This window comes from Gopherus evgoodei, chromosome 8 (assembly GCF_007399415.2).
Source record: "Gopherus evgoodei ecotype Sinaloan lineage chromosome 8, rGopEvg1_v1.p, whole genome shotgun sequence".
Lineage (NCBI taxonomy): Eukaryota > Metazoa > Chordata > Testudines > Testudinidae > Gopherus > Gopherus evgoodei.
The window spans coordinates 95942164-95960554 of record NC_044329.1 but is presented as its reverse complement, the minus strand read 5'-3'; the positions used below and the strand labels follow the sequence as shown (position 1 = coordinate 95960554).

Genomic DNA, 18391 nt, shown 5'->3' with positions numbered 1-18391 from the left:
TGTGTATACATGCATCTATATTCCTTTAGTGATGGACACTTTTTCAGTTTTGTGATTTGTTATATCAGGCAAAGAGACAGGCAGGGTAAAGTCACATCAGGTTAAACATGAAATCTTTTGGAAATTTGGTTTTAAATTAAGAACATGTTAAGATCACTTGTGCCATGGGCTGGGCTGGCCCCCGGCAGCACCACAGACCAGAGGAATGCAAAGAGTGGCACAAAGCTGTCTTTGGGCTTGTCTACATCACAAAGTTGCAGCGCTGGTGAGGGAGTTACAGCGCTGCAACTTAGGAGGTGTACACATCTGCAGGGCATCACCAGCGCTGCAACTCCCTGTTTGCAGCGCTGGCCGTACTCCCGTTTTGTCTCAGATGTAGAGGATCCAGCGCTGGTGATCCAGCGCTGGTAATCAAGTGTAGACACTTACCAGCGCTTTTCTTGACCTCCGTGGAATAAGCAGGTATCCCAGCATACCTGAGGATACCTCTCTGGTAATCAAGAAAACTCCTCTGCCCTGTGCTCACCTGACCCCTCCTTTAAATGCCCCGGGGAAATTTCAAAAATCACCTTCCTGTTTGCTCAGCCAGGCATGGAGTGCAATTAATCAATCAATCATTCAGCGACCATGCCTCCACACACCAAACGAGCCCCAGCATGGACCAATGCAGAGCTGCAGGATCTAATTAGTGTGTGGGGAGATGAGGCTGTTCAAACACAGCTGCGCTCCAGAAGGAGAAACTATGATACCTATGGTCAGATATCGCAGTCCATGATGAGAAGGGGCCATGAACGGGACGCCTTGCAATGCAGAGTCAAAATTAAGGAGCTGAGGAGTGCATACTGCAAAGCCCGTGAGGGAAACCGACGCTCAGGAGCTGCCCCCACAACCTGCAGGTTTTACAAGGAGCTGGATGCCATACTTGGGTGTGACCCCACCGTGAATCCTAGGAGCAAGATGGAGAGTTCAGAGCAGGGAGAAGTGGGGGATGGTGTAGAGGATGAATACAGTGATGCTACTGGCGTGGAGGGAGACACCCCGGAGTCTCAGGACACAGGCAGCCAGGAGCTCTTCTCCAGCCCTGAGGAGACTAGCCAGTCGCAGCAGCTGGAAGCGGACGTTGAAGAGGAAGCTGGGGATCGTGCTCGTGGTAAGTAGATTGCAATGTTTTGGGAGAGGAGGATTTTCGTTATGGCTGCCTGCATGCGTGCCTAAACATGGAATAGCCCATTGATGTGATCTATGACATCTGTGTAATCTGCCTCAGTAATCTCTTGAAAAGTTGCAGCTAGAGCTTGGGCAATGTGCTTTCTCAAGTTTATAGGGAGAGCCACCGTGGTCCCTGTCCCGGTCAGGCTAACTCGTCCGATCCACTGTGCAGCGAGGGGTGGGGGGACCATGGCTGCACACAGGCAAGCTGCATAGGGGCCAGGGCGGTATCCACATTCCTGTAGAAGACCCTCCCTCTCTTCCCAGGTAACACGCAGCAGTGATATGTCTGGCAGTACGAAAGCCTGTTGATAGTTTAGGGATAATTGAGGGCAGGGAGCTAGATTCACGGCTCCCCAGCCCAAGGCGCTCTGTTCCCCCCCTCCTGCCCTTCCCAGCACGTAGGCATCCACGCACTGTGATCTGCTGTTCCCCCAGCCACCAGTCCAAGCAGGCACTCAGCCCCGCGGTGTGCTCTGTTGTTTCCCCAGCCCCCCTTCCAAGCAGGCACCCTGCCCCGCAGTGTGCTCTGTTGTTCCCCCAGCCAGCAGTCCAAGCAGGCACCCTGCCCCGCGGTGTGCTCTGTTGTTCCCCCAGTCCCCCTTCCAAGCAGGCACCCTGCCCCGCGGTGTGCTCTGTTGTTCCCCCAGCCCCCCTTCCAAGCAGGCACCCTGCCCCGCGGTGTGCTCTGTTGTTCCCCCAGCCAGCAGTCCAAGCAGGCACCCTGCCCCGCAGTGTGCTCTGTTGTTCCCCCAGCCAGCAGTCCAAGCAGGCACCCTGCCCCGCGGTGTGCTCTATTGTTTCCCCAGCTAGCAGTCCAAGCAGGCACCCTGCCCCGCGGTGTGCTCTGTTGTTTCCCCAGCCAGCAATCCAAGCAGGCACTCAGCCCCGCGGTGTGCTCTGTTGTTCCCCCAGCCCCCCTTCCAAGCAGGCACCCTGCCCCGCGGTGTGCTCTGTTGTTCCCCCAGCCCCCCTTCCAAGCAGGCACCCTGCCCCGCGGTGTGCTCTGTTGTTTCCCCAGCCAGCAGTCCAAGCAGGCACTCAGCCCCACGGTGTGATCTGTTGTTCCCCCAGCCACCAGTCCAAGCAGGAACCAAGGCATCCCACTAACATGGGAGAAATTTTAGCAAAAGTACTCACCCCATTGCTCCACATGACTTAGCTTTCTTGACCTCTACAGTGTTATGTGAGGTATGTGAGAGGGATGCTACCTAAAGTTTCAAATGTCCTTCAAAATTTGATAATAAACAATGATGCCCCTGTGTATTACATGTTTCTATCTCTATTTTTTCTAGGGAACTCGAATAATGCAGCTGTATCACCGGCCTCACGTAGATTACAGAACTTGAGGCGCAATCCTAGGAAATCAAAAGAGGAATTGATCAAGACCGTTCTGAACCACTACAACAGGGAAAGTAGGAAGACTGAGGAATGGAGAAATACTGTACATGAATGGAGGCAGAGGGAAAGCAGGAGAAAGGAATTGTCTGCCAAAAAAATAGCCAGGCAGATGATGAGCCTCCTGTCTCGCCAAACCAAGTCTTTTGAGTCTCTTGTAGCCATGCAGACAAATATATACCGTGATAACCCACAGCCTTCCCAAAGCACTCTTCCTTGTCCCTCTGTATATCCTCAAAACAGCTTTCTGCAGCAGCCAGTTCCTTATTATCACCAGCTGCCCCCAACACCTATAAGATCACCTACTAACCAAGATATCTATAATTCTTACCCAGTGCACTCCACCCCCATCATTCTGCAGCAAAGTAATGGTGACTGGCATCAGACAGTGACAATTGAGTAAAATAGGACATAGTAAAACCTCTTAATGTACTGTGAACCACCCATACCCCCTTGCATGTTTTTTACTGTATGATAAATAAAAGTTTTTGGTTTGTATTTCTTTCAATACGTTTAATTGGTGCTAGAAATGGTAAATTATACACAGCAAGGTAATGCAAAGCACAACACATGCATCAAACATTACTGCTGGCTCTCAGCATCAAATTGCTCCCTTAAAGCATCCCTAATCCTTGAAGCCCTTTCCTGGGCCTCCCTATTAGCCCTGCTCTCTGGCTGAGCAAACTCATTCTCCAAGCGTCTAACCTCGGAGGTCCATTCCTCACTGAACCTTTCACCCTTCCCTTCACAAATATTATGGAGGGTGCAGCACGCGGATATAACAGCGGTTATGCTGCTTTCCATCAAATCTAGCTTCCCATAGAGACTGCGCCAGCGAGCTTTCAAACCGCCAAAAGCACGCTCCACAGTCATTCTGCACCGGCTCAGCCTGTAGTTGAACCGTTCCTTGCTCCTGTCAAGCTTCTCTGTATATGGTTTCATGAGCCATGGCATTAATGGGTAAGCGGGGTCTCCCAGAATCACAATGGGCATTTCCACGTCCCCTACTGTTATCTTGTGATCTGGGAAAAAGGTCCCGGCCCTAAGCCTCCTGAACAGGGCACTGTTCCTAAATATGCGTGCATCGTGCACCTTTCCAGGCCATCCAGAGTAAATGTCAGTGAAATGCCCATGGTGATCCACAAGCGCTTGCAGAACCACGGAGAAGTACCCCTTGCGATTAACATACTCTGATGCCAGGTGGGGTGGAGAGATAATAGGAATATGCGTCCCATCTACTGCCCCTCCACAGTTAGGGAACCCCATTTCTGCAAAGCCATCTAAAATGTCCTGCACATTCCCAAGAGTCACGGTTCTTCTTGTCAGTGTTCGATTAATGGCCCTGCAAACTTGCATCAGCACCATTCCAACGGTGGACTTTCCCACTCCGAACTGGTTCGCCACTGATCGGAAACAGTCTGGAGTTGCCAGCTTCCAGATTGCAATAGCCACCCGCTTCTCCACAGAAAGGGCATCTCTAAATCTCGTGTTCATGCGCCGCAGGTTGGGGGCGAGATCATCACAAAGTGCCATGAAAGTGGCTTTCCTCATACGAAAGTTCTGCAGCCACTGCTCGTCATCCCATGATTGCAGGACGATGTGATCCCACCACTCAGTGCTGGTTTCCCGAGCCCAAACGCGCCGGTCCACGGAGCAGAGCACGTCTGTTACTGCCACTAGCAATGTACTGTCTGCACATTGATGTGAATCACTATCATCGTCTGACTCCTCAGTGTCACTCTCACTCACATTTAGCAGCTGAAGGAATACCTCCACAGCCAGGCGAGATGTGCTGGCAACAGTCATTAATAAGGTATTCAGTAGCTGAGGGTCCATTTTTGAAAGATAATGCCGAAAAAGCGCTGTAAAGTCACAATGCTGCCACACTGCTCCGCATGTGTACCAAAGCAACGCTGGCCGTTGGAACAGGAACAGGAAGCGGAAAGACAATCACACTTCCTTCCCCTTCCCACAAGCCCCAGCGCCGCTATGGGACGAGGTGCTCTGTGGGATAGCCGCCCACAATGCATCACTCCCAACAGCGCTGCAGTGTGGCCACATCTAACAGCACTTGCAGCGCTGCTTGCTGTAAGTGCGGACACTCTGCAGCGCTGGCCCTATACAGCTGTACTAATACAGCTGTAACAACCAGCGCTGCAAAATTGTAGATGTAGACATGGCCTTTGACTCCCTACCCCACTTGAGTTCTGTACCCAGCGTAGCTCCGCCAGATCCACGGACTGGGGCCCAAGTCCTCAAAATATCTGAGGGTAAAGAATTAAAAACCATGGATTGCCTTTCTGATGTTTAAATCTTTTCTTTGCCTGACTTTTTAGATACATTTCAGGATCAAATTCCCAATTATTCATAGCTCCTTGTGACGCTGTCTGTTCATTCATCCCCCTGTCATTTTACGAATGTTTCCTACAAGACATTTTCTAGTGATTTGTCTCAGCATTGTTTCAAAATAAGATCCTGAAACATGGTCTCCAGCTGCAGGGTCCTACTAGCAGACTGCATTGCAGGGCCCAAATCTGCTGGATTGCTGTCTCTCATCAAGATTATCTCTTTGGGATACTATGAGAAATGTGGTTGTGGTCTGCTGTGAAGTACTGACTATTACATCAGATTATTTCTTGTATTTGCTTTGATCATATGCCAGCCAATTTATAATGAAATTCTACTGTCCAGAGCTATGGACTTTATCCAGATGCTTTTCTATCGTTTTTCTGTGGCTGGTGTACATGAGCTAATCACTCAGATGCCTACTGCACCGATGTAATATATTACTCTATTAATTTGTGCAACAGAATTTAAAAATATTTTCATGCCACTTAATTTTTTATGATTTATTGCATGTCACCAAAGTTTCCTCGTGCAGAGGTTCTGTGCCCAGGTTAACAACTTCATTTCAATACACTTTCCTGTTTGACACTGAGTTATGCATTCTGTCCCACTCCCTGAGAGTGTGGGCTGTGGCAGGCCAGGGCGCCTGCGCAGACAAGGAGCCAAACAAAGAAGGGCTTATTGGGAGCCAATCAGGGTATAGCTAAATTGGAATAGCTATGCTGGCATAGCTTCGCAGTGTAGACACGGCCTGTGCTGACAGAAGGGTTTTTTCTATCCATGTAGGAACACCACCTGCCCGAAACAATGTTAGCTATGCTGATGGAAACACTCCTCCAGTGACACAGCTGCATCTACATTGGGGATTAGGTCAGCATAGCTATGCCAGTCAGGGGTGTGATTTTCCCCCCACTCCTGACCAACACAGCTATGGAGATATACCTATCTCATAGACCTGGAAGGGACCCTGAAAGGTCATTGAGTCCAGCCCCTTGCCTTCACTAGCAGGACAAAGTACTGATTTTGCCCCAGATCCCTAAGTGGTCTCTTCAAGGATTGAACTCACAACCCTAGGTTTAGCAGGCCAATGCTCAAACCACTGAGCTATTCCTCCAGCCTATGTTGATACAGAAGCACCCCGATTTATGCAAACGTTCTGTTCCGGAATGCCAAGCATAAGCTGAACTTTGCGTAAGTCGGGAACATATCTCGGACAATTACACACACACAAAAAAAAAGCTTACCGATTTCCATAAATCGGGTTTGCATAACCCGGGGAGCATCTGTATAACTTTCAAGTACAAACCAAGCCTAAGTACAGCTTTGTCCCTCTCACCCACCCTTGGAATGCAACATTTCAAAGCCTATGGTTTAGGGTTTTGCAAAGCCAAGCTTAATGAATGGCTGGTCTACACCGGGAATTTATATTGGCATAGCTACATCTCTCAGGAGTGTGAAAAATCCACAATCCTGAGAGAAATAGCTAGGCTGGCCTACCCTCAAGTGTAGACCGCGCTAAGTAAAAAGAAGACTTAGCCATCTTCTCTTGGGAGGTGGATTACCTGTGCTGATGGAAGAACCCCTCCCACTAACATAGGTAGCATCTACACCAAAGCATTACAACGGCACAGCTGTAGCTGTTTAAATGTAGACATACTCTAGGACCAGGAAAAGTTTATCTCAGTTGCATCATCCACAAACCCATGAAAATTTAGCCTGCAAACATAAGGAAACCCCTGCAGAATTTCCCACTGAAACTCATGATGTCCTAAAAACACTCCCAGCACTTAGGGTATGTCTACATCTACAATTTTGCAGCGCTGGTTGTTACAGCTGTATTAGTACAGCTGTATAGGGCCAGCGCTGCAGAGTGGCCACACTTACAGCAACCAGCGCTGCAAGTGGTGTTAGATGTGGCCATACTGCAGCGCTGTTGGGCGGCTTCAAGGGGGGTTCGGGGAACGCGAGAGCAAACCGGGGAAGGAGACCAGCTTTGCCGCGGTTTGCTCTCGCGTTCCCCGAACCCCCCTGCAAACCGCAGGGAAGGAGACCTGCTTGCACGGAGATTCAGGGAACGCGAGAGCAAACCGGGGAAGGAGACCAGCTTCGCCGCGGTTTGCTCTCGCGTTCCCCGAACCCCCCTGCAAACCGCAGGGAAGGAGACCTGCTTGTTCGGGGAACGCAAGAGCAAACCGGGGAAGGAGACCAGCTTCGCCGCGGTTTGCTCTCGCGTTCCCCGAACCACCCTGCAAACCGCAGGGAAGGAGACCTGCTTGCTCGGGGTTCGGGGAACGCGAGAGCAAACCGGGGAAGGAGACCAGCTTGATTACCAGAGGCTTCCTCAGGTATGCTGGGATACCTGCTTATTCCACGGAGGTCAAGAAAAGCGCTGGTAAGTGTCTACACTTGATTACCAGCGCTGGATCACCAGCGCTGGATCCTCTACACCCGAGACAAAACGGGAGTACGGCCAGCGCTGCAAACAGGGAGTTGCAGCGCTGGTGATGCCCTGCAGATGTGTACACCTCCTAAGTTGCAGTGCTGTAACCCCCTCACCAGCGCTGCAACTTTGTGATGTAGACAAGCCCTTAGAGGACTATCCAGCACAGGCACAGAGGGGATAGTAAATGGTAGCACAGCTACTTAGGAAGAGGATATCAAGGAAGCGAATTAGCATGGAATGGGAGATGCTTCAGGTGGATGGCTCACAGTGTGCTGGAGTTTCCTTTAGGTACCTAAGGAATCATAAGCATCGACCTTTGCCCTCCTGATCACATGATACCTCAGAAACCCAGTGGTTCTGATTTCCACTGCCTGAACTCTGAAGTCATGTAAACTTGTGCAAAATGATCACAAAGTGAATCTGCCAAATCAGAATTCTCCACTCATGCACACCAGTGGTAGCATTTTACATCCACTATGTGCAGGATTAAAGAACTTAAAGAAGGTGCAAGGGAGTGGAAAATCAAGCCCAATGAGTCTACATTTACTGTGTCTAATTCTGCTGTCACTTATCCTGGGGTAACTGAAGCGTAAATCAGTTGAAGTACATTGAATTACACCAGTGTCAAAGTGGTGTGAGATCAGAGTCAGGCTCAGTGAATTGCCCTGCTGTAGGATGTCCCCCTCACTCCCAATAGAGCACAGAATCTGAAACACAGAGACTGCATTTCATTTATGCTAAGGCCCTTTTACATTCCTCTGGCAAAGTAAAGAACCTTTACAGTGTAACTCAGAGGTAATTTAGACCCATTTCCATAGTTCAAGATTATGATTTTAAAAAAATGAACCTGTTAAGAAAGGGGTATATCCATCAATACATCACATCAACCAATAATTTTAACAACAGAATAGCTGGCATATTGCAAATCTAAGTACTAGTTTAATCAGCAACAGACTGGTCACTCAGGTTTATCTTTCCAGATATCAACCCGGATAGGACAGAGGTTACATTAGCTCAATTATACATGGTTTAATGATCAACTTAATCCGTTTGCCTTTTCTGAACCGAACAGGCATATATATATAGGCTAAATTCTTCAACCTAGAACCACCACACAGCAACAACCATAACTAGGGAAAACAGCTCTGTTCCAAATTACCTTAGGACACTGGAAACAGACACCATGAAAATAGCCCTCGTCTTTCTTTTCATTGCTCCTTTTGCTATTTCAAGTACAATTGACAAGGACTACTCTTCCTTTGATTCTGCACCTCCTGAGCCAAACTCAAGATTTGCCATGTTAGATGATGTGCGGATTTTAGCTAATGGGCTTCTCCAGCTTGGGCACGGCCTTAAAGACTTTGTCCACAAGACCAAGGGGCAAATGAACGACATCTTTCGAAAACTGAACATTTTTGACAAGTCTTTTTATGAGCTCTCACTGCAAACCAATGAAATCAAGGTAGAAGAAGAAGAGCTCAGAAAAACAACTTCCAGATTGCAGGCCAACAATGAAGAGATAAAGAATATATCCCTCGAGCTGAACTCAAAGATTGAAGACCTATTACAAGACAAGATCCAGCTTCAAGAGAAAGTAGGGGGGCTGGAGGAGAAAATAATTAAATTAGCCCACATACAGCCTGAAGTTCAAGAACCGAAAGAAATGACTTCACTCAAAGTAAGTAGACTTGAGGAAACCCAGAGGATAGAAAGCCAAAGTAAATTGGGATAGTATTTTAAGGAGTGTTACTCTAAAAGCCATGTTTCCTCCACACATTTCTAGAAGCAGTAATATGCATTTTGAGAAATAAGCTTTGTATATTAATCTGGAGAATAACAGTCTTGCAGAAATCAATTCAAGTGTCTTATTATGGGCCACGAACTGTCATCAGTTTTAAAGCATAATTCCCCAAAGAAATAAGTGAGGAAATATGCTTGAAATCAGATGGAATGATATGGCCCTACATATTTTGTTCTGCGCTTAAAAAAAAAAAAATCAATTTCAAAGTACACTAAAGCATAATGGTAAACCCTTTGGAAATCAGATTAACAAAACTACAGCACAATACAGTTCATTGAAAAATGGTGGTCAATGTGAATTCTGATAGGTTTAATGTTTATAAGCTTTAGTAACATTTATTTAAAAAATAAACTTTAAAGAGGGGCTATCTATCTATGGTATTTATATAGTCCCCATCAGCACAGTACCTGAGCACCTCAAAATTTTCAATATATTTATCTTCACTATACCCTGGGAGGTAAGGCAGTGCCATTATCCCCAATTTACAGATGGGAACTGAGGCACAGAAAGGCTAAGTGACTTGCCCAAGGTCACATAGAAAGCACATGGTATGGCAGAGAAATTAACCCAGGTCTTCCAAGGCCTAACCACTGGAGCATCCTTCCTCTCTACTGGCCTATTGGAATGTGTTATTTACATAGCTCAATTAAAAACACAAGACAGCTCCACAAAAATTCATTCTTTGAGTCACCTACAGAGTGGGATTAAAGTGTTTGAAATTAAGGACCAAATGAAGGCCTCTGAAGCTGACAGCAGTTTTGCTCAAGTAAGAGCTACATAATTTGGTTTAAAATTGGTGTAGATACTCAGTGCAGAGGGAAAAGAGAGGATTCTGCCTCACAAAATAGGACAGGGAAAACAAAAGAAAGGAAAACGATAACCATTGTGCAATGGTTTTGCCTTTAAAAAGTGACACCAATAAAAAAAGACTGGTTGAAGGCTACTTTTGCTTAAGCATTAATCTGATCTTTCTAACACAGAATGAAAGCTGTCTTTGATGAAGTGCCACTTTTTTCCCCTCCAGAATTTTGTACAGCAACAAGACAATCACATTAGGAAACTTCTCAAAGTTGTACAAGAACAGCATGCACAACTTGACAAACAGCACAATCAAATAAAAGAGCTGGAACAGAAGGTAGAGGAACTAGTTATCTGAATACACTTCTCCTTTCCAGAATTCATTCTGATTGTCTGAGATACCTGGGGTGGGGGAGGAGGGAGGAAATAACCCCAGGGGCCAAAATGCAAATCTTGGGACACAATCTTTTTGTGGGTGTGCAACTGCTAAATGTGATGGAATTGCTGTGGTGCTGCAGTATGTGGTTGGGGCTGAGGGCATGAGGGCTGGGTATAAAGCTCTGCACCATAGACTATAAAACCCAAGTGGGGTATGTTTGGGGATTGTAACTTTTCTCATTTTGTTTAATTCTCTAATTACCAACCTCACTGTTCTTCCAACTCTGTCCTTTCTCCTGCCTCCCAGTGTTAACTTATTTTCCCTTTTTCCTCCTCTTTGCTGCTATATTCATTTCAACACAGCACCATGCCTCTACACTAAAATGTTTAACTTCTGTTACCACAGCTGCGGGTACAACTGACATGGTTTTGAAACTGACATGCTCCTATTTAATTTCACTCCTCAGAGCAGGCCCCAAAAGAAAAAAGAGTTTTTAGTGCAGGGCCCAAGGGTTCCATAAACTCTCTAGAGGTTGGAACTAGTTACCAGAGTGGTGTTATTTAGGGGCCAAGTTAAGTCCATTCACCGATCAAGATATATGTCAAATGGGCAGATAAGCAAATTGGCAGCTTATCTCAGTGAAGGAGTTTTGTAGACCAAACATGAGTTTCAAAGAGGCATGTTAGCATTAGTATATTCAAAATCGCCAGGAACATTTATAATTGGACCGATTACTTTAAAAGATTAAATTGACAATAAAAATGGATACAGTACCTTGGATTGTTGAACTAAGTATACGACTTTTGATTATAATTCCAAGATGCTTGGGAAATCAATAATATATAAATATACTTCTTTTCAGCTAAGCAATACAAGTTTCCAAGAAAACACAGAGAGTTCATCTTCTCTGAAGCAACCTGAACCAAAGATCATTCCCCTTCCTTCACATAATTCCACAGCTCCAGGTCTGGAATTCAATGGTAAGATCATATAATGCTTTAGGTATGACTGTGTAACGCATTGTGCTGGCAGTAGTGCATCTGTGTGCCTGCATATGCTCACTGTTAAATGGTCAGATACAAGAGGTTACCACCTTTCTTTTTTTAGTTTCTCTATGAAGCCAGTTCTTATGAAAGGGACTGGGTTTTCAGCTTTGAAGACTCAAGTCCTCTATTTAATCATACAAAAGGTGCAGCAGTGCACATTTCCCCACACTGCTCCACAAATTTGCCTCCACTTTCACAAAGTGGGACAACTTCTAGGGTTGAAACAGTTTGGCCTCGGTAGGCAATTCAGTCTCTGACCTTTCCCTGGTTTACATTTTGTATCACACATACAAGGCAGTACCTTTATTGTCAGTTTTGATGATGCAGGCATTTGTCCATTGGAAAATGGACTGAAACTTGGACTGACAGGACGTGGATTAGATTTTTAAAGCTGATCAGCATTTTTAGACTTCAGCAATAGTAACGTTTGGGAATTCAGTTTAATTCAAACAACCACGATTGAACTTTGTAGAGAAAATAAGTCATTATGTCCAACAGTTTGTTCTTAGACTATCCCTTTTGTAAGATTATCTAAATTGAAACCTAGCCTAATTGAGCAAATACCAGCTGCCCATCAACCAGTTGGCCACTCTTCTTCTGACATAATTTTTAGTCCTCAGAATTTAAATCTGCCCATTTCACAGACGGAACCGTCATAAAAGAACACTCCTGCTGAACCAACTATTCCAGCTTCTGTTTTGTTCAAAGAGCCTTGAAAAAGGCAGTTACCTCTGCAGTGTTGGATTCTGTCCTTCAAGCTTCTTAACTGCAAAAAGATATCTGTAATTCTTTAATTACTGCCATTCCAGGTGTTGCTACTGATTGCACTGCCCTTTATAAGAGAGGTGAACGGACCAGTGGCATTTACTCTATTAAGCCCAACGGATCAGAAGCTTTTAATGTCTATTGTGAAATGAAATCTGGTAAGACCAGTTACGCTAGAAGCAATGTAATTCTTCCTTTAACAGTTTACTGGTAAACTGAAATGTGCTTACTGCCCTAAAATATATACAAACTTACATCAGACCACCCACAAGGTTGTCATCTATTATAAGGCTGACTGCAGCCAGTGGCATTCCGAATTCGTCCCTATTTTTCCAAATACCACAGAGAATTGAAGAAATCACTTCCAATCTTTGTTCAATCCATTCTTCAGTATAAGCAAGAAGCAAATCCATTAGCATCTGCGGGAAATAGCTTTTCATCCCTACAGCCAAATGATCACTAAAGCAATGATTACTAACACTGGATTACAAACAACTAGTGACCTTTCTAAATTAAACCAGTTAATGGCATAACACTCGCCATGGCCAGCTAACAGTGGTTTTGCTTTGAATAGTCTGACACACATTCTTTATAATGTTATTCTGGGGTACAGAACTGCCATGAGTTTATCCATGCTAACACATTTCAATTAGTTTGTCATCAGTCAGTGACCATGCTGGATCTAAATAAGGATTGTGTCCATGCACAACATGCTTGATACACACATAACAACTATGACAACTACCGATGGTATATCTTTGCCAGCAGTCTACGCTGGTATCTGCTTGTCTTCCTGTAACAAAGTCATAATGCTGTTATTTTGTGGTACACATGCATGTGTATCACCAGTTTGGCCAGTTGTCCTTCCTCCCATCGTATCAGACCACAGCACAGTGCCTCTCAGACTGGCAGTGCTGCTCTACGTAAGTGCCCTCTTGACTCCCTGATCTCTGGCACAGCTGCCTAGAGTTTCTAAGAATACACTGATGCAAACATAGTGAGGCAGGGTGATATGTTTGGATGTGCAAACATGGTTGGCCTGTGGTTTATGAAAAGAAGCTGCTGAAGGGTCATAATTCAACCATGTTTGCTGTAACTGGGTCAGATGAGGGTGTCATGACCTGGTTACTTCAAAAAATCAGTCACGCTTTAAATGAATGTTACCATAATACCCTAAGCAGTCAAGAGCTACCACTTATGAGAATTTTGTTGACTGTAAATGGTATTTATAAAATGCCCAGCAAAGCTACTAACATGGAACAATTAATTTCTCTTTTCATCAATTGCTCTACTCTTGTCGAAGTCCAAACAAATGGTTAAAATGACCTACCAGGTTTATGTTTTCCTTCCCTTTGTCATTCACAGATAGCTCATGGACAGTCATTCAAAACAGAGTTGATGGATCCCTAGATTTCAACCAAACCTGGGAGAGCTATACAAATGGTTTTGGTGATCTCAAGGGTAAAGGCATTCTTCTTGCTCCTTCATTTTTTATAGGCTCTTAGCTGCTTTCATATGCTGCAATCTTGGATGAATCTAGTGCATTCACACACCAGCAGGTAGAAACAAGCAAACCAATCTGAGCAGCTCGTATAGCTAATGTGAGACACTGCCTATTGCATACCAGGAAACATACGGCCCTGAATTCAGCAAAGCACTTAAGCATGTGCTTACCCTTTAACATGTGCTCAGGAGCTTTGCTAAATCAGACCAAAAAGACTCATTTCAGCTTTAAATGTTATTTTATTTATTTTGATTCTGCCCTTTTCAAACTCTCCGTCCAAAGTTCTAGGTTTCCTTGATACAAATTTCTGACCACAAGGAAACAAGAAATACACAGTAAACAGCGGCAAAGTAAGCAGCACTTCTTCCTCCCACCATACCATGTTTACACTAAACACCATCACATTAATTGTTCGAGCTCAAGACACCATCAGGCTAGACAATATTTTCCTCTCTACACATCCAGTCTCCCAATCATTGGCAGCCAATCATCTTACCTGGCATGTGAATGGTGAGGAAACACCCATGTTTATATTAGTTAATCATCAACTCTAAGACCATTTTTAATGCCAAGTATTGGCTAACGGCTTGCCTATCCAGCAGATTTTTCTATGCATCTATTAAAAATTACTTGATTCTCCTTTTATAGAAAAATGACTCACTGTGGCAGGACTCAGGTGGCAGATTCAAGCCACCAATTTCCCAATCTACCCACAGAGCAGTGTATAGACAGCAGCATGATACCAACTATTGCTTTCTTTCACATCTGCAACAGTGAAGAGTTGCTCCACTCCTCCCCTCAGGTGTTGGAGCAGTGAATAGGACTGAGGCAAGCATTTTGTCATGTAGGGGGATTCCTGCCTCTTATTTTAAGGAATGTGCCTTACTTGGTGTAGAATTCCCATATCCCATGATCGCAGCTCCCACTGGCCGTGGATCGCTGCTCCGGGCCAATGGGCGCTGCTGGAAGTGGCGTGGGCTGAGGGACTTACTGGCCGCCGCTTCCAGCAGCTCCCATTGGCCCGGAGCAGCGATCCATAGCCAGTGGGAGCCGTGATTGGCCAGACCTGTGGACAGGCAGGTAAACACACCGGCCCGGCCCACCAGGGGCTTTCCCTATAAAACCGGTGACCCCTGTTTAAGAAACCCTGATATAGGGTGCATTTTGTTCCATAGATCAGAAAAATTCACGCAAAGGATCATACAAGTATACAGAGATACCAATGTATGACTGTGGCCTGTGAAGGATTTTCTAACATGAACGTAAAAGGGTGCTTCTTAAAGTATTGTCCTGTATTTTTTCAAAAGAGTTTGTCCTTTGTTCCTTGAAATGTAGGTGGGCACCCTGCTTGTGTGGCATTCACATTTGGCAGTATTGTTTTTGCACGGGGATCCGTAGTAGACATCATAAGAAGCTGGACCATACTCTGCTAAACGATATGTTCAACTATCAAAAAGTCCATGAAGGAGAAAAAATACTTAAATTAAATCTATTTTTTTCTATAAGGGCATCAAAATCCCAATTTAGGCCCCCACCACCACCACCACCCCTACAGCCACAAGTGAAATCCATTTCCATTACAATTAAGTTTTATATATGTCACTTGCTTCACTTATTATACTGTTTCAGTTACACATTTGTTTTAAATGTCTGGAGTCCCCTTTGCAGTCCTTCACAAGCGCTGTGAAAATTAGGAGAGGTTCCATTTCATTTATATATCTAGTTTTTATTGATCACGAGTGTGTAATTAAAAAGATGTAAACAAAAAGAATGTTTCAGGAGACTCTCTGAAAAGAGCAAGAGTTCCCAAGACTCATATTATTGATTTAATTAAAGCAATGAATAAACTTTTTTAAATAATTGTGCTCTGTCTTAACTCCATACTAATGATATTCATGCAACCTGTCCTTGCAGGGGAATTTTGGTTGGGACTAGCGAAGTTATATTCCATTGCTAACCAAGCTGACTACATTTTACGTATTGAGCTGAAAGACTGGAAAGACAATAAACGTTACATTGAGTACACATTCACCCTGGGAAGCCCAGAAACAGACTACACACTTCATCTTTCAGAGATCTCAGGAAACATTCCCAACGCACTGCCTGAACAAACAGAACTGAGGTTCTCTGTGATGGATCATGACAATGCTACAAAGAGAGATTGCAACTGTCCAGAAAGATATTCAGGTACTAGTATTTGAAGCACATTAAAATTTCAGTTCCTTTGTTACATTAGATATAACTTCATGAATTACTGGGACTCTACCAAAAATGGCTCAGCTCTCACAGATGTTAGAGATTGAAAAGACTAGTTCATAAAATCTCTCCCCTGCAAATGACGAATATAAAATAAAATAATAATTATCAGCACTTATATAGTGCTTTTTCTCCACAGATTTCAGAGTCCTAAGACAACACCTGAGCATTATTATCCCATTTCACAGATGGGGAAAACTGAAGCACAGAGATGCCAAGTGACTTGCTCAAGGTCATAGAGTGAATTAGTAGTAGCGATAGAAATGGAACTCAGGGGTGAGTTCCTTGTTCATTTAAGTCAGTAGGAGTTTTGCCACAGACTTCAATGGAGCCAGGAGTTCACCTCCCATGTACAGGGTCCTAGTCTAGAGCCCAGACACTGGACTACATTGGCTTTCTACATGTAATCCCTTCTTGCACAAAACAGAAGATGGCCTGGATATTAACCCCACTATCATACGCAGTAAACTATAGTTAAGCCTGCAGCCGAGTTTCCATTTCAAGCCTGATTTTGGTCCGCTTTAAAATGTACAATATCAGTCACATTCACCTCAAAACTGATAGATATATCTAGGACAAAGGTAGAATTTTCCTATACATTTAAAAAACAAAAAAAAACAAAAAAGAGAGTCTCCCACTGACCTCAATGGGAGTTGGATCAGGCCTAGAGAAGCCTTATTTTGAAAATGCAGTCCAAATCAGTGACTAGCCTTCTGATGTCAAACAGAAAAAGTAAAATTTGGACTAAATGACACCAAAACATTGTTTTTAGGTGGCTGGTGGCACAGAGCGTGTGGGGAAACCAATCTGAATGGAAAATATATCAAACCAAGATCAGAAGGAAAACTGGAAAGGAGACGAGGAATATACTGGAAGCCTCAGAAAGGAAGATTCTATTTGATCAAGTCAACCAAACTGATGATACATCCTACGGATTTAGAAAGTTTTGAGTGAAATCTCATTCTGATGTGTTTAATTGAACACATATCCACTGAACATTAAACATAACATGAACTAATAATCAGGGCTGAATACCCAAATACAAGGCATTACATATATTCCATACTACTCAATGATACAACACGGAGGAATCTGCTTTTGGTCTTATGGTATATTTTGAGAGTATTATTATTTTTTCCAATATAAATATATTTCAAGTTCAAAACTACATATGCATCTCCACCTTTGAACACTAGTGCCTAGAAACTGGATATGTTTTTGATATTTTGGCACTGTATTGCATACGGATAAGAATTTTCAGGCCAATGCACTCGTTTCTGGATTATGTAGAGGAGAATATTCAAAATGTTTCAATAAAAATAACAGACTGACAGAATTCTACAGAAAACATTTAAGTATTAGTTTTGAAGAAAAAAAGATTTTACTTTATAAACTAACTTACTTTCATATTAGACTCAAGTACTATAGTCTTGGAATGTGTCTATGCATGAATGAATTGGCAAATAATTCTGCATTTTATGGTACTATGTATTTAAATGTGAACATCCAGCTGTGTATCTTGAGCTAGATCTTCATTGTTGTGCTCATGCAACTATGAAAGCAGCACATCTGGAAATCCAGAATGTGAAACTAACCTTTTATATTATACTTCATAGAATAATTCTTAGGGCCTGATCCAAAGACTTCTGTTAGTTTTTCATATGGATTTCAATGGGTTTTGAATCAGGCCCTTAAATTACCTTTTGGTAAACCTTATTTATGGAATCAACTGGACAAAGTGCTGTGTTTGAAACAGACCGATTGCCTTAAATATAAATAGAAACCAATCCTGCAACCTGTACCTATGCAAGAAATCTCACTGAAGTCAACGGTGTAACTCAACTAATCACATTGGTAAGGACTATAAGATCCTGCAGGACCTTCAGTCCCAGTCCTGCAAACGCATATTTGCATAAATTTACTCAAAGGAGGACTCCCAAAGTCGATGGGACTATTCACATATTTACGGTTAGGCATGCGTGTGTTTGCATGGTAGGAGCCGTAAAATGTGATTATTTTGAGTCATATTGACTTTTCTATCTTACCTAACAACTGTACTGTATGAATTCTGTAGCATTTTAACATTTGTAGCCATTAAAAGACCCCCACCTTTTTAAACTATATTTTGTCCAAAAAAAAAAAAAGTTGAATATAATAAGCAAATTTCAGAGAAACAATGAATGAACTAATTTAATTAGAGGTCTGATGCTGTTGAAATGCACTCATTACAATCAAAGTAAGATGCTCAACCAAGAGAAACTGCACATTTGTCCCAATGTACTGGAAATGTTTAGTTGTTTGTATGACACTTTAAAAATCAATAAAGAAGATTTCCAAAAAGAAACTAATATGTAACATGAATAAAACAATTCTTAAAGGGTTAGTTTTCTGTGAGTTGGTTGTACCCAAACAGAGGTTTGTCTAGTCCCCAGAGACCAAGGAGACC

General features: G+C 43.7%; 2 protein-coding genes across 13 annotated transcripts in view; one reads left to right on the top strand and one right to left on the bottom strand.

Moving 5' to 3' along the window:
* Positions 1-18391, bottom strand: part of DOCK7 (dedicator of cytokinesis 7) — a 160585-nt gene that overhangs the window by 75120 nt on the left and 67074 nt on the right. The gene's annotated exons all lie outside the window — the stretch shown is intronic.
* ANGPTL3 (angiopoietin like 3) lies at positions 8580-16899 on the top strand. Its single transcript, XM_030572536.1, has 7 exons — positions 8580-9074; positions 10222-10332; positions 11237-11354; positions 12230-12343; positions 13551-13646; positions 15604-15876; positions 16718-16899. Exons 1-7 carry the CDS (start codon positions 8580-8582, stop codon positions 16897-16899), a joined length of 1389 nt encoding a protein of 462 aa, XP_030428396.1.

Bases quoted from the DNA above. Each gene is read 5' to 3' on its own strand.
- ANGPTL3 (XM_030572536.1), top strand. From the start codon at position 8,580: ATGAAAATAGCCCTCGTCTTTCTTTTCATTGCTCCTTTTGCTATTTCA. The intron at 9,075-10,221 runs GTAAGTAGACTT...TTTCCCCTCCAG, and splicing joins AAGAAATGACTTCACTCAAA to AATTTTGTACAGCAACAAGA. The intron at 13,647-15,603 runs GTAAAGGCATTC...CTGTCCTTGCAG, and splicing joins TGGTTTTGGTGATCTCAAGG to GGGAATTTTGGTTGGGACTA.